Consider the following 16,315-nt stretch of genomic DNA (forward strand, 5'->3'; position numbering starts at 1 on the left):
TATGTGTTTCAGGGTAGGACCATATCAGAAGAGATAAATATCCGAGTGGGAAAGGGACCTGACAGCAGCATTGGGCTCCCCTCCCACCTCAACCCAACCAAGGATCGCGGTACTAGTACCTCCTTGCTCCAACCACGCCCCCCTCCCTCACACACAGTCCACGATTACGTCAATTTGTTGCATAAATAAGCAGGGAGAATAAAGAGCTAATCAGATTATGATACATAAACATCGAGGGAAGAAATCTGTGATTACGTGAAACACGTCGATCGTCTGTTAGTGTGAATGATAATAGGCCTAAAACGGGGCGAGGTAACAGTAAAGGTTATCAATTGCTGGCGATGGTGAAAATGATCATTGAGGCAACCACGTTGAATATAATCCAACCAGGGTATTATGATGTGACGAATACTTTTCCGATTATTTTCCTTTCCATTATTCCCTTTCACAGTAATAGCAACAATGGCAATATTTTTTTCGAATTCATTGATCGTGATTATTATTTGTCATTGCTATACCCATCAATATATCATACGTGCTTTGTATTTCTTTGGTACTTGTATTCACTTTCTGCTTGAAGTTCCTCTTTCCCTTTTCCGTCAAAATATCTCTCATATCAAGCCTTCCCAACGGGTTTAGTACAAAACGTTAGACAGGATCAGTCGGGCTCAAATAATATATTGGGTTGGCCGTGTGCCTAGAGTTTGAGGAAGTGTGGCAGAAATACCAGACATTAATGATGAAGCTGGCATTTTTTTCTGGACACAAAACATTTTCTCAACCCATTGATGTTGTATAGTTAGTGTAAAACATTCTCTCCAAACACAATCATTATACCGCATACTGGCATAGTGTATATTTCCGGCCATATTCCAACAGGCATGACAGGACTTCCTTTCCCTTTCACAGGATAAAAACAAGCTCCTTAAGTTGTGGTTCTTTCACTTTCCCTTTCCGAGCAATTATTAAGGAAATGAGGCAAAAAAATAAAATCACAAAAAAACCCGCGTATATGGTCAAGTCATTTTTGCTCTATTTACAAATTAGTGTGCACAGCGCATAAAAGTGAAAAGAAAGAAACGGTCACTCCAAGACAACGAGTAAACGGTGAAAGTGGAGTATGAATAGGATTATACATTGTTTTCACTATAGGATGCCATAAAAGTGCTAACCATGATGAGTAAGAGAAGAGGACATCGTCTTGCTACCCTGACCAGTCAAGTTATCATATTGGTTGGTTTGGTCACTCTTTCTTCTGGTTCGGAAAATGTCAGTAAGTACTGAGAGTTTTGTACAAAATTTGTGATGAATTAAGAGTAAACAATATTCGGGCATTAATATGTTCATGTAACGAGCGATTACGCATGTCATGTTGAAGAATCGATAAACCTTCATTGTGTAATTTCGATATACCTTTTTCAAATTCATGTATATGAAGGAATGACTTCGTTCTTTGAAAAAGACAAACGAGAGCTGACATACTAAAAGTTGGCGGAGAAATAACAATGTGTTCATTCTTGAATTGCGTCCGCAATGCCAAGGAAGATTCACTTCTCGTTTGTATGGCCAAGGAGGCTCGCCTAGTACCTCCTTGGTATGACAAGATGTCGCACATCGCATTTTCCCATATCTACCATGATTTTCTGCGTTTTAAAGCAGAATCAATGGCAATGAGAACAGAAAATAAATGCATAGTTCGTGCCCTTCATCAGCCCGTATATCCTTCCACACACACACACACATGTACGCTGTTCAATCAAGTCGAGTCGAAATGCAATATGCCTACTTCCATTGATCTCATATTATCATAAGTATCGTCATCATCATTTTTAAAATTTCTAAAATTTTAGAAAAATTAATTTTCACAAGAACAATTAATTTCTTTAATTCTCATAATGCTTTTACAAATTCTCAGTTTGGGTTTCGTCAGAAACATAGCACCATTCACGCTCTTTTGAAGTTTATTGATAATGCCGCGCATACTATAGATAATTATAATCATTCGTTGTTAAATTCTGGCTGAGGTATTTATTTTCATTACCTATATAGGTTACAGCAAACACAAGGTTCATCATCAGTTATTGATTTCATCCTTACGCTATGAAAAACGGCATTATAAAGTAATGAATTCGGCATTTTATTTCCATAAATATTCCACAGTTCCGAAATAATTCCTGAATTCCCTCTTCCGTTTCTCTTGTTCAGCGTGTAGGCATTCTCCCTCTCTTTTTTTTCTTTAATTTTGTTTTTGCTATATTCCTTTTATTCGTACCCCCCTCAGTTTAGTCATCTCATGTTGTTGTGTCTCTGTTGTTTGCTTCATTTTGTCTTATTTTTTTTTGAATAATGTATTTGTACTTAGTAGTATCGAAAATTTTTGAGTGATCCCTGAGGTCACTCTAAAATGGGTGAAAATGAACATTTTCTCTCAAAATTCACTCCAATTTCACTTTAAATTCACTCTTTTCTGTTATTCACTCCTTCAAGAGTGAACATTTTCACTCGATTTTTTTTTTTATAGAGTAGACTGGATCGCCATCATCATCCTATCTGAATCGAGAATTCATCTACGCTGTCGCTTGAGGAAAATGTATACCCTTACCAGAATAAATGTATAAACACAATCATGTCAGGTTTCATCTGTCCCGAGTATATGCAAAATCTATATAGTATATCATTTCGTATGATTTCATATAATTTCAGTAGTTTTATATAAGTTGCAGAATTCTATTTCATTTTTGAAGTAATGAACCCCCTTTTCTTTTTTTCTTCATAAGGGGCTTCTTTTTGTAAAATATGCAGACAAACGAATCTTCAGATTAGTGAACCAAATTTCATTTTCGGAGCAGTCAATGGTAGTTGAAACTTCGTAATAACGAATTGATGTACAAAGAAAAAAAATATATGGATTTTCGATAGAACAACAACAACAACAACAACAAAAACAAGGTCGGCACAACAAATTGTCGGTATAACAAACCGTCTAGCTGTAAACTCCCCGATCGCCGTATTCCCCTTTCCACACTCTACACATGATATAAGAAGTACAGAGGGTGCTCACACTCTTGACTTCGTTGCAGAATAATTGATCTGTTTGTAGAGATTAAATGTATGTAATAAGAAAATATCGGTATACGAGATGACTGTCTTTCCAGCTTTTGTTATAGGGCGATAGACGTTTGCGACAAACGACATGACAATGTCACTGCATTTTCTTCTTATCTCCCAAGCTGTTAGATTGGGTGGAGAGGAAGGAGCATCGGAGGGTAAAGTGGAAATGATGCTTGATGGCCAGTGGATTCCAACATGCTTCTTCAGAAGGCTGTTTGGATTCTACTTTGATAGACGGTTTGACTTCACCACCAGTGAACTTATGGTCGTTTGCCGACAACTGGGATTTCCCGGGGCTAATCGTTTTAATCTGGTTCCACGGTTACGTCCGAGTCGATATCTCCAATCACTCTCTTGCCAAGGAAATGGTGAGGACCAGTAACTGTACTCATTCATGTATCATGTATATATCCTAAATTATATATATATATACATGTGTATATATATATATGTATCTGATTGTCCATGTGGATTTCCGGGAAAAGATAGAAACATTATCGTCATAGGTTAATTACATTGTATATGTCAAGGATGACGAAGTAGGGTAGTAATGCAGTTTAATCCAACAGTGCTATTTATTCAAACCAAATTTTCGACGCATACACACGTCTTCTTCAGGGTCGACATGAATAATTATTTCTGTCGACCCTGAAGAAGATGTGTGTATGCGTCGAAAATTTGGTATATATATATATATATATATATATATATATATACCATATGGAGCCTGCATCTTCTATTTCGGGAGTCAGGTATATGACTTTCATTCGATGATGTCAAAGGAGTGCATAAAGCATAATAAAGCAGATTGTATATTTAGTGCACTTACAATAATATATTGACATTGAGAAATCTACAGTTATAATTAGCTTGAGGCCTAACTGCTGTATAACGGCAAGGGATAGCAAATCATCCGACTTTTAACGTTGTTTCGTCAATTACAGGTCAGGAGCGTTAAATGTTTTTCTGTTATAACATCATTATGGAATCACGGAAAGTCTTTGTTAATCATGTTTATCATGTTATAAACATGATAAACATCAATGACTTCTTAAAATGAAATGTCAAATGTATAGCAATCAAAACGGCAACTGACTGGTTGAATCAATATACCTGGTGCCAGAATACCACAAAGATATAATCATTTTATTTCGTTTTGTCTTATTCGCAGAGACTCTTCTGAACATGTGTGAGATCTCTGTACATAGTCGCCGGTGTTACAGCAGAGACACTGTAAGGGCCAATTGCTACAGCAAAGGTAAGCTTGGTCATTTGCAGCACACACACACATATACCCTTTTCCCACATTTTTTTTTGTTTATTTCGATTTTATTCGTTCTTTTACATTCCACTTGAATGTTCAACAAAAACAAAATGAATGCATGCGGAACATAATTAGTTGGGGATTTCTTATGCAAAAGATTTCATTTAGTGTTTTGTGTATTTATTGAGAGGAGGTATGATGCTTTGTATATTTGAAAATTGGTACATTTGTTTACTTAAACATTCAAGTCAGAATTGGAATGGTTTAATTGTAGGTTGCCTACTCCTTGACAGGAGGTACTGTGTTGAGCATAATATGTGTACACATGCGTTCATTTCTTTCTTTGGCTGTTCAGCTAATAATACCTGATTGACTCGAGGAGAATGTGAAAGGATTTGAACAAATTTGCCAAGGTCACTCAGGAGTTGACATTGGCCAAGGAACTAAATGATTACCTTCTGGTTTGGTGGTGATAAATAATAATTTCCTATACTTTAGATGTTAGGAATGAAATCCTGGCTAAGGTGGCAACTTCTTGTTGCAACAGCCAATCAGGAAGAGAGGTTCTTCATTCTCTAGCAATCCGGAGGTCTCGGGTTCGAATCCCGATAGAATCCCATTTTCTTTGCTCACTTTTCCACTAATAAATTAATATCCTGACATTTGTCTTGAGCCCAGATCATTGCCTGGACCCAGCAACAATTTGCTGTTGTTGCTGTTGTTGTTGCATAGAATTTTTATCATTAAGAGATGGGGACCGTTCGACAGTTTGTCACCGTAACTCCTCCTATACGACGGTTTGGTTGTTCGGTTATCAATTCAATTTCATTTTGGATTAACAATATTATTTTAGCCATGACTATTACACAAAATGTGACATAAAAAAGGGTTGTCGTACGCAGACATGAAAGTAGGGCCTATCACACTTTTTTTTTGGTAAAAAAAATTGGTGGAATAACACGCTTATTCTCTTGTGCTCATACTATTGATCCTACTATTTGTATTTTCTGTCTGCCACCCGGACATTCCTTAACAAAAGAAAGTGGCTACGTAGGTTGTTTCGTGTACCAGGCAGACGACATCCCGTTGGAAGATCAAGCAAGGTTGCAAGCCAATAACATGACCACTGATTTTTGCCGAGACTTTTGTCAGATGAGCAAAGACAGATACAAGTATTATGTACTTGTAGCCGGAGACCAGTGCCTATGTCTAAATGCTGTTGTTGAATGGCGTCAGCGGGTTGACGACAGGTCATGCCAGACTGTGTGCAGCGGTGACCGATTTTCGAGCTGTGGAGGAGATTCCTTTATGGCAGTCTTCAGAGGTATAGCTGTACTAAAAAATGTTTGATTTTCCTCAAGTAATGACCCATTGCATCCCACGTAGAAGTGAAATTTAAGCCAAATGCTACTCGAAGAAACCCGAACATTGATGATTTAGAATGATATGTAGGCCTATAGTGGTAACGCGTCGAGTTTTCCCCTATACTTGATTCACAATTTCCTCACATATTATGCATATGGATCGGAATTTCTTTTTCTTTTCGTTCGTTTTTTTTCTCTTCAAATTCAGAAATATACAGCTATATTAAAAACGACAAATAATAGCACATTCCATTTCATATAACACCATACAGAAACACGTCCTGTTTCACACAAGCCTGGGAATGAAAATGCAGGGGGTGCTAAAAAAGCGAACTTGTATGATGCAGTCCCCTTCATTGCAGCTTTGGCGGCTTGGGCAGCTTTGCATGGTTTTACAAAAATTTCCATTTACAATATATTATACAACAATAATACAACCAGAATAAGAGCTATACCTATCCCATGCAGGGCCCTACAGATGTGCGCTTACCTAACACCAATATCAGACTTCCCTTTTTCCCCCTATAAAAACCTACCTGATATAAGCCCACAATTTCAAACGCAAGATTCTTCAGACAAAAAGTTGATCTTTATATTAAGCTATCCCCCACTAATCAGAGCGCCAATTACATTTAGGGGTAGCCATTCAGTTCAAAACAATATATACAATCCCAGCCTCCGTAAATTGAAAAAAAAACCCAAAACACACATTTGTGATTTACTGCACATGCAACACGCACCCATGTCTTGATGAAGGTTGATTTCCAGGATAAGGTAACTGATTATAAACAGCATGTGAGAACTTGGAAAAGACACAATATTGAACTGAATAGGTTACAACGATCTAAATAGACAAAGGCTCTCAAATATCGTGCCAATGCAATATCTTTTTGTCATTGTTTACATGAGTGTTTTGAATACATATACACATAAAACATGTATTATCATACTATCCAAATAATATTTAAGTGACAGCATATCAATGCCCTTCCACAAGATTCACGACTTCTCACCAGATACGTATAGGTTTCCTGACTGTTCTCAAAAGGATATTATTTTCTGAAACATCCCATGGAACAGAGATATTACGTTCACCGTCCCGAAATCTTTACACGTTTACATTTATCATAAACAAGAAGTGAAATGTTTTGCCCAGGCAAAGCCAGGTGACGTTTAGTGTGACCAAGACGGCTAAACGCCAGACGATCCCTTCAAAAAACATGAATTTTTAAGATTTTGACTAAAACCGTGTGATGTCATCACCGGATGAAACGACTCAAACAATTCAAATGTCACATACTGTATATGAAGATAATTCCCAAATGTTTTTAAATGAAAAACACGTTTTCCCCTTCACTTATTACTGGCATAAGATTATAAGGGTTGCAGGTATAATGTCATTTCCCCTGCCTTCAGAAGGAGGTGTGGAAAAAAATCTTTCAATATGCTACAGAAATTGAAAACGCTCTTTATATTTTCTTTAATATCTTTCCCACTACCATAGAACTTCACGAACTGTTGAAGCGATTCAGCCACGGCGGCACCAAAATCCATAACAGTCGAACGAATCATCCGAATTCCCTCCAACTTCACTGATGTGTACTGCTCATATTGCTGTATTCACTTAATTCACACATGTCACACTAGTCAGGTTATAGGCCTGGTTAAAATGTAGTAAATTGCTCCTTGATATTAGCAAAATCAACTTTATTTCCTTTATAGCAGACCTAATTCTTTATTTTTACCCATTACTGAAAAGATTCCTGTTCATTTTCTAAGTGTAAAAATAGATTCTAATCTTGCTGGTTTGATCACATACGGAAAAAATAAAACCCACACATATGTCTGTGTCCAGAAATATTGCAGTGTTTTCCGTCTGAAAGTTGTCAGTCGTATATTTTTCTTTCATTTTGCCCATATACTGACGTGTTTTGTAACGTTTAACACGGAAATTGCAGCTCGACCAAAGCACATTCAGTTGCTCATTCAAAAAAGGTCATCATGCGCACTTGAAACAATACATTGTAATGGTTGCATCAGCGTACCGGATAAAGATGTATTGGAATATCTGTTAGTGATAAGGCTTATCATACGTTCTTTTGCAAAAATGGACCTTTCGGATATTTTTTTTTTTCGGGCCACCCCCCCCCCCCCTCACCCTCAGGGCGTGATACAAATATGAAATGCCTGTATTTTACCCCGTACTCAACTTTCAGTTCAATTAATTGTTCAATATTTTCACAACTTTCATTTCCAGATCCGTCGGTTCCACTTACAATCAATACGCAGGAAATTCCATCTTCCAATCGCCCCCAAGTTTTAACCGCAACAACCTTGCTGCCGTCTGACCCCTTTTCAGCAGCAGCAGCAGCAGCTGTAGCATCGACACCTCAAAGGTTAGTGATTGTGGTTGTACATGTATATTCTATCATTTCCCCCTTTTGAGGAGCGAAACAGGCAATGATACACAACAGTCAACCTTGTAAATTTCGTTCCTCTTTCGTTCTTCAATCAATTCATCAATTGAGTGTCCGCTGGCTTGTAGAAATGACTGCTAAAGGTCATATGGAAATGACATTACTCCTATACTGCTGATGTAATTCCAAGTTACGTCATTGTACTCCGACCGGTCAAAAACAAATAAGACAAACAAACAAGCAAGCAAACAAACAAACAAACAAATAACGGACTGTATTGATTTGTTCCAATTTAAGGAGTCTCTATACGAAAACGTAGTGATTGAAGGACATTCTATAAGACTTTTTAAAATATTTTTCTTTTCCTCCGAGTTTGAATGCAGAAATGATATATCTATTTTTCATTTAGGCTTTAGTTAACCTAAGTGCAATTTGAAGGGTGAGATCGCGGTATATCAACACGTAAAAATGCGTTACTGTTTCATATGTATTGATTTCGTGTTCTGCTTGTGAATGTTGGAAAGAAAGGTGGGCTATGGGAAAAGCGATCGTTCTTGCAGAATACATGTGACACTATATCTTCAATATATTCTGCGTGACCTTAGCCTAACTACGGAGTCCTTTGGTGCAGAAACAAGAAAACTGACGAGAAAACAGATTATGATTAACGCAAAGCTCCTCCATCAACCCTAAAAAAAGAATAAAAAAGAACCAGAACTTTCACAAAACATTCCGACAAACGTATACCTTTACTGTAGGTATTGTTACCCACAACAGAAGAATTGGAATTATGATGTTCAGGAATAATGAGCAATGCAGAAAAGCAAATTAATGTCGTTTTGAAGTACTCTTCAGGGAGAGTTTCAAAAGCTTGAAAGAAAGAAAAACACAGAGACTAACAACAAAATTGGGCAATTATAGTGATGAAGAAGATACAAGAGCAGACGCTACCTATAGGCCTAGTCACACTTTGTTTTGCCAAGGGGATGTACACTCTAAGAAAAAAAGGTTCTCAAATGGTTCTCGTCGGCTCCAAAATGGTTCTCGTCAGATGGTTCTCGCAAAATGGTTCCGATGAGCACCTATAAATGGTTCCCAATCGAAATGGTTCCGTTCGTCACCATTTGCTAGTATGCGACCCAGTCCCCGAGTGTTATTTGTGGTACTCCTGCAGGTCAAACAATATCTTTAGGTCCACTTTCATTTTTCCCCTTGCTGTATATTCGAATGTCAGATGTAAGAATCACCAAAACTGTGGTATTGATACAAAAATATTCTATGCGTTTTTACTGCTGTGATAATAAAAAGTACATAATTGTTTTTATCGTAGACTAATGACTTCTCTTGGCTGCGTGCCAACTGACAGCTCCCACCATCCAATTTTAGCGCTCGATCAGATATGCGTACGCGTAAACGTACACATACTAGTACTAGCACTGCACTGTGTAGGACTACTAGTATGTAACCGCGGCGACACGCGCCGCGGCTGTGTAGCCCTGTGCTGCCTGCCTGCGCTAGCCTATGCAAACCTACCACCACATAGCGGCAGAGTGCCAATGCAATACCATACATGCAGCGCAACGGCAGACGGCGCGGCTAGATAGTGTAGACACATCACGCCCATCATAACGAAAGGCACCCGGTAACGTTAGACATTACTTTTGACAAAGTGGACTGGAAACGTGTCACTGTCAATTCCATTTTCGCCGCAGCAGTCATCACAATTCAGGAGAAGAGGTAAGATTTTTAGTTTTAATGTGGTTTTATCTCATTTTTAGATGACATTCGTTCGACGTTGGTACAAAATCAAGTTAGAATGTTACGTGTTAGATTCATCACTCAGTTTGAGGACGAGTCCCGAGCATACTCGGGCAGGTGACTATGGAAAATGCGTGTTGTAGCAAAATCAAACCGTCCTCAACTGGTTAACGGTTAGCTAGATCTTAATGATAGATCTAATTTGATCGAAGCTGCTATCTTTTGTAATGTTTACCAGGTACAGTAGATCCAGATCTATCAATAACATAGGCTGAGCTGACAGACACTTTACAATTAGAAATTTGGCATAGCAATGGCTCATGGGCTAGCCCGAACAGACGCCGTGCAGGGCCGGAGCATGGCTGTCACGTTTTTACAGCGACTGGGCCGGGCTAAGTTACTTAGCTAGGTATGCATGTAACGTTTAGATATTTCTTTGCCTATTAAAAATAGAGTCTACTAACTCTGAAACATAGCCCCAACGCCGAACGCAAAGATAACTGTGTACAAGGAGCGCCCCGGGGTAAGGTCTATACCGTCTACATGCAATAAGGAAATTTGTTCTAATGTTAGAAGCTTATAAGTTATGTATAACTGTCAGTGTTAACGTTAGAGCCAATAGAGGTCTGTCTACAGCCCAGTAGGCCTAACTGTTAGGTCAAAATCTCTTCAGTATGTTTTCAGGCTTGTTCTCAGTGAGGAGTCACGCCGTGTAATGCCGTGTTCTGTTTATCGAATTATAGCAATGACATTGTTTTATTAATGCGGTGTAGGTCTATTGTATCTTTCAATTCATATATCAGGGAAGTGGACACACCAACATGCACAGAAACCAGGGAACAAGTAACTCTGGCCGGGACGATGAAGCAGTACGTACGTGTTTGGGTCGCTGGTGCGGTTAGGGAAAAAGGTAGACTCTACATTGATCAGAGAGACAGCCCGTGACAGACCGTTGACAACATCGGCCAGAACCGGTAGGCTTAACACTAGCCAAGAATGAGCTGGGCGGCCACAAGAATTCATCGATCAGAATAAGAGCCCGGGATAGCCCATTTGCAGCATCAGCCAGAACCCTGGGCTAGTCGAGAATGAGCTGTGTGGCTAAGACGATACATCGACCAGAATGACAGCCTGTGATAGCCTGTTGACAGCATCAAACAGAACCGATGGGCTAGTCAAGAATGAGCTGGGTGACCAAAAGAATACATCAATCAGAATGACAGTTTTAGCCCGATAGCCCGTTGACAGCATCGACCAGAAACCTACGCTAACCAAGAATGAGCTGAGTCAAAGAAAACACACTGATGCTGCCAGAGAAAACCTTTGAGAAATATGTAGATAGGGTAGGTAAGTTCGTTTGCATTGACTTATAGTGTATTTTATAGCTGCTCTTTCAGAATCTGCCGTCAACCAAATATTTATGTCAGGCGACTTTTTGTTGGTTTGTGTGATGGAGGGTCACATGTTTTGTTATGATCCCAATACAGTATTTGCAACTTACAATGTACCAGTGATAATGTTTCACTATAATTTGCATTTAACAGCTTTGAATCAACTGTAATTGGGGGGGGGGGGGGGGGCGAGGGGGGGGGGGGGTAGACGTAATGAGATCACACCAGATGCCAATCTGAGAAGTGGAGTCATTCATAGTTCTAAACTTTAAAAGCACAAAAGGAAAATGCTCTTTATAATTCTCCAGTCATTGTGTGGTCGATTTCTGCACACTTTTAAAGTTTGCACCTAGACAGGTAAAACTTATTGCATTTATACCCACGCAGGAATTACGTATTGTGTAGAGAATTGAAGATTATGTAATTTATTTCAAAGCACTGATGCACCTCTTGTCACCAGTTTATATTGCTTTTGCAGAAATACAAAATGTACATGTGTGGTGTTTAAAAGACTGTTGGCAAATTTGGTGAACAAAATGACAAATGCAAACAACATATTATTGTCATAGGCAGGTTATAGGACAGCAAATTCAAACCTCAGATTTAGGCCTGCATACAGTTTACTCTAATGAATTTGTTGCTCTGCTATAAAAAAAAAAGTGTAAATGAAGAGTTTGTTCGCAAAAACCGATAAGTCCATACTTGCCAAGTGGAGATATTTGCGATTAAAGGTCAAGAAAACTAAAGAGAACAATAAGAAAATGTTTGCTTCTTTTGACCATAACTTCAAAAATGTTACCTTTATATGTAAGTGTAGTAACCAATATATAATCTAAAAGGTATTATTTTGTACTTTATGACAGAGACCGTACTTCAAAATCTTCAAATATGGACTTATCGATTTTTGCTATCAAACTCTTCAAATTTTTATCGATTCCCAATGTTATATATTTAAGATCATGGTTGAGGAATTTTGTTCATTCATGCTTGTGAAACTGTGTGGGTGTGGTATCCTAGCTCTTTTCCCCTTGGGATTCTTATTATCCTTCTCATTATAAAACAATGTGTTCTTTTCTTTTCCTTTCTTTTCTTTTTTGTGTGTGTTTTCGTAGGACATGCTGTAAATTGTCAGAAGTCATGATTAACCTGAATTGATACTCTTCTTGTATTTGCAGTTGTATAGATGTGTCTAAGGTGCTCTCAAATTGCAGAACAACAACAACAACAAAAAGGTCACTCGTATACAAAGATAAGTTAATTCAAGTACTCGACGTTATGAATGTGAAGTGAAGTGAAGTGAAGAAGTGTAAAGCTTATCCTATCCGAAGTATCATACAGTACCAGCAATATAATGTATGTTTTCTGTGACAATACCAAAGGTCCTGTTTAATGGAATTGTTTTCCTGCCCTTTGTAGTTGCTTTTAGGACAAATATGCGTTAAAAGGAAAAAAAACAACACCAAACAAACTAGCAAATATGTGGAAAAAGTTCCTCATACTACTTAAGCAGGTAATGTACTTGCCTTCTGCCTATCTTATGACTTACACAATTACTGTATCTCATCCATGCAGGAATTATTTCACAGAGAATTAGAAATTTTGTTATGTATTTCAAAAGCCTGATGCACCTCTTGCTATTTCATATCATCTGTACAGAGATGTGTGATGGTCTTTCAAGAACTGCTCGGTACACAAATGACAAATATTATGGAAAAAATTAGTGAACAAATGAAAATATTTTGTTAAGAATATTTGACAGATTATAACATGACAAATACAAACCTCACCTTTAGATTGTAAAAGTGAAGGTGAATAAATACATTTCTGCGAATATGTGAAAGAGCAAATTTCTATGCTTTTCAGTTATTGAGTAATGTTTCATGAAAAAATATTGGTGAATGTCATGTACATGTATTCATGCTTGTGAAACTGTGTGTGCATGGGTGTGTTATCCTTGCTCTTTTTTTCCCAGTGTCAATGATAATGTATGATATGCTGATGTATTGCTATATGTATACATGTTTTGAACGTATATTTGACTGATGAGATGAAATTCAGATGAATTCATTTCATTTCAAATGAGTTTGTGATGCACATTTTCAATGCAGATAGGTAATGTACCTTTAAGAATGGTGCCAGTGAAGCACCTTACCAGCACTGCATGTGAAACACACCAAAAATACACAGACATCAATTCACATACTACATTCTAAGAAAAAAAAAAAAGGTTCTTTTGAGCACCATTAAATGGTTCTCAGCACTGTCACAATAGCGACACCTTTTTTGGAGCCTGTGAGAACCTTTTTTAAATGGTGCCTGTCAGCACCTTTTAACAACGGTGCCCATTAGAACCTTTTCCAATGAAATGGTTCTCATGAGCACCTTTTGAAAAGAGTCAAAAAGGTGCCCATCTTTAGTCAAAAAGGTGCCCATGGGCACCTTTTAAATGGTACTCACGAGCACCATTTCATCGGGAAAAAGGTTCTAAGGGGCACCTTTTGCAAAAGGTGCCGACAAGCACCATTTAGAAAAGGTTCTCACGAGCACCTAAAAGGGTGTCGCTATTGTGACAGTGCTGAGAACCATTTAATGGTGCTCAAAAGAACCTTTTTTTCTTAGAGTGTACGACTTCAAATTTTGGTGAATATAATCTTGGCAGAATTAAGGATGTACTTAGAAATACCGCCATCGTTGCAATTTATGAAACAGTCTAACAGAAATTAACGGTGCAACACAGGTGCAATATTTTGTCCCCAATTTGATGCAATTGATTTTTTTTTTCAAAGAAAACAGAAGATAGCCTGAAAGACCCTACAAAATCCAAGCTCAAATTTATTGTCTATTGAGAGTAGCTTACACAAGAAAATTCAAATCTCGATAAGCCGATGATAAAAAAAAATGCGTGTTATATGCTTTCATTTATTTTTCCTATTCGCAGCATGCATTAGGATCGTGGTTCATACTGGAGCTGTAACTGTGGCTGTGACAGCCACCCTTGCTCTTGCGGTGTTCGTGATCATATTTCTCGTATATCTGAAGTAAGTCCAGTTTCTTTGGCATTTGTCGGTGCTAACTGAGATGACCTAGTCTGTTACTGATTTTTTCAGTTTATTCACTTAATTATTTCGATTATCAGTGTTATTGTTGCTATCATGATTATTACTATTACTTTATTATATTATTATCATTATTATTATTATCATCATCATCATTATCATTATTATTGTTACCATAAAGACTTTCCAAATGTAGGCCGATAATGAACTCTAGCTGAATCGACAATCCATATTCCTATAATGAGAATTAAAAAGTTGGGGTCAAAATATGACACACACACACACACACACACACACACACACACACACATATATATATATATACATCCAAACATGTTGAAATTTTACGGATTGGCTCCACGAATAAATGAAGAAACAAACTGGTACAATGTAATGCATTTTGGCCAATAGAGCATGAGTTAAGTATGAGTTCAGGAGTCTTGTCAAGAATCCTGAAGAAGGCGTATAGGACGCCGAAAATTTTGAGTCGAATAAACTCATGTTTTATTGGCCAAATATGCACTACCAGTTTGTTTCTTCATGTACACACACACACACACACACACACACACACACACACACACACACACATATATATATATATACATATATATTATTTACATATATATATATATATATATATATAACATATATTATGTATATATATTGATATAAGCAATCGCTAAACAAAATCACAATAAAACTTAATTGTAATACGTATATCCATGAATCTCGTCGATTAAAGTCATACAACGTATGGTGACGATAAATATAATGATACAGTCATTTATGACAGTGCTGTATGGATATCAATTCATTCAGAGCACATGGTTCGTCTCAAAGCTACAAATGCAACAACCCCTGACCAACAGGGATCTTCAATGCCAGAAGCATGGGTGATAGCATAAAATCGATTATGTATGAGTGACATGACGGTATGTGACTTGATCAACAGTCTGGTCTGTTCTCTCTTTTTTTAGGGGATGCTTTGTTTTGTTTTGTTTTTTGTTTTTTGACATGACACACTTTAGGTTGCTAAAAAAATGTACTGCTATCCCTGATGATATATTATTCTCAATGTGAAATGATGTCCATATATTATTTTACAACGCATGAAGAGATTCATAATACCAAAACGGTCGACATGCTCAAATTTTACGTTGATCAGGAAATCCATCACTATTTATTATGCTGTTTAAGTATAGGCCAGTACTTGTAGAATAACTTCGATATGATATTTTGATTTTTTTTTATATCTCTTTTGATATTTTGTTCTCATGACACTACTCTGTCTTCAACTTCCGCCACCGTACCTTACGTCTTTCCCAGGAGAAGAGGAAAACGGAATAGTCTTAGTCGGGATACTACCGATAATCGAGACACGACGTATGCAGGGTTGCAAACTTTGTCTGCCCCCGATTCAGTCTACCAAGGATTGAGTTTGAATGCCGAGTCGAAATCCAATGATCCTCCAGCAGATCAGATTTACGAGAATCAGGTCGTTGGGGCATCGCAAGGGAGAAAGGGGCATCTTTATTCAAACGCCGGCGCCTGCGGTGATAATGAATACTCGTTTTGTGAATAAGTGAAAAAAGTAAAAGTGTGACATTTTTAAGCGTGAGAAGGACATAAGGCCCCCACCAAACCAACCAACCATCCAACCAACCAACCAACCAACCAACCAACCAACCAACCAACCAACCAACAAACAAACAAACAAACAAGACACGAACATTACGATGCGACGGTGACTTGAGATTCTTAACCGCATATTTTTTTTTATAATACTTTATGCATAGTTATCATCAGGCACATGATTATGTCTAATACCACCTATTTACTTGTTTCCTTCTAGAACAATGCCTTTCACATGATACCACCATTAACAGAGTTTGTATACTGTCAGTCGCTTCGAGCTATAAGACTTTTTTTTGGAATATTTTCGCGTGTTTGT

At 37.7% G+C, this 16,315-nt stretch overlaps 1 protein-coding gene across 1 annotated transcript; it reads left to right on the forward strand.

Annotated features, from left to right (window-relative positions):
- The first annotated feature begins 5,494 nt into the window (after window positions 1–5,494).
- Window positions 5,495–16,058, forward strand: LOC140230520 (uncharacterized). The gene is made up of 4 exons (XM_072310664.1): window positions 5,495–5,699; window positions 7,997–8,132; window positions 14,242–14,343; window positions 15,691–16,058. The coding sequence occupies exons 1-4, from the start codon at window positions 5,495–5,497 to the stop codon at window positions 15,944–15,946; spliced, it is 699 nt and encodes a 232-aa protein (XP_072166765.1). The 3' UTR covers window positions 15,947–16,058.
- The last annotated feature ends 257 nt before the right edge of the window (window positions 16,059–16,315 follow it).

The sequence above is a fragment of the Diadema setosum genome, chromosome 7 (genome assembly GCF_964275005.1).
Source record: "Diadema setosum chromosome 7, eeDiaSeto1, whole genome shotgun sequence".
NCBI classification, from domain to species: Eukaryota; Metazoa; Echinodermata; class Echinoidea; order Diadematoida; family Diadematidae; genus Diadema; species Diadema setosum.

Coding starts and splice junctions, on each gene's coding strand:
- LOC140230520 (XM_072310664.1), top strand. CDS start 5,495: ATGACCACTGATTTTTGCCGAGACTTTTGTCAGATGAGCAAAGACAGA. Junction 5,700..7,996: donor CTTTATGGCAGTCTTCAGAG/GTATAGCTGTAC, acceptor TTTCATTTCCAG/ATCCGTCGGTTCCACTTACA. Junction 8,133..14,241: donor GCTGTAGCATCGACACCTCA/AAGGTTAGTGAT, acceptor TTTCCTATTCGC/AGCATGCATTAGGATCGTGG.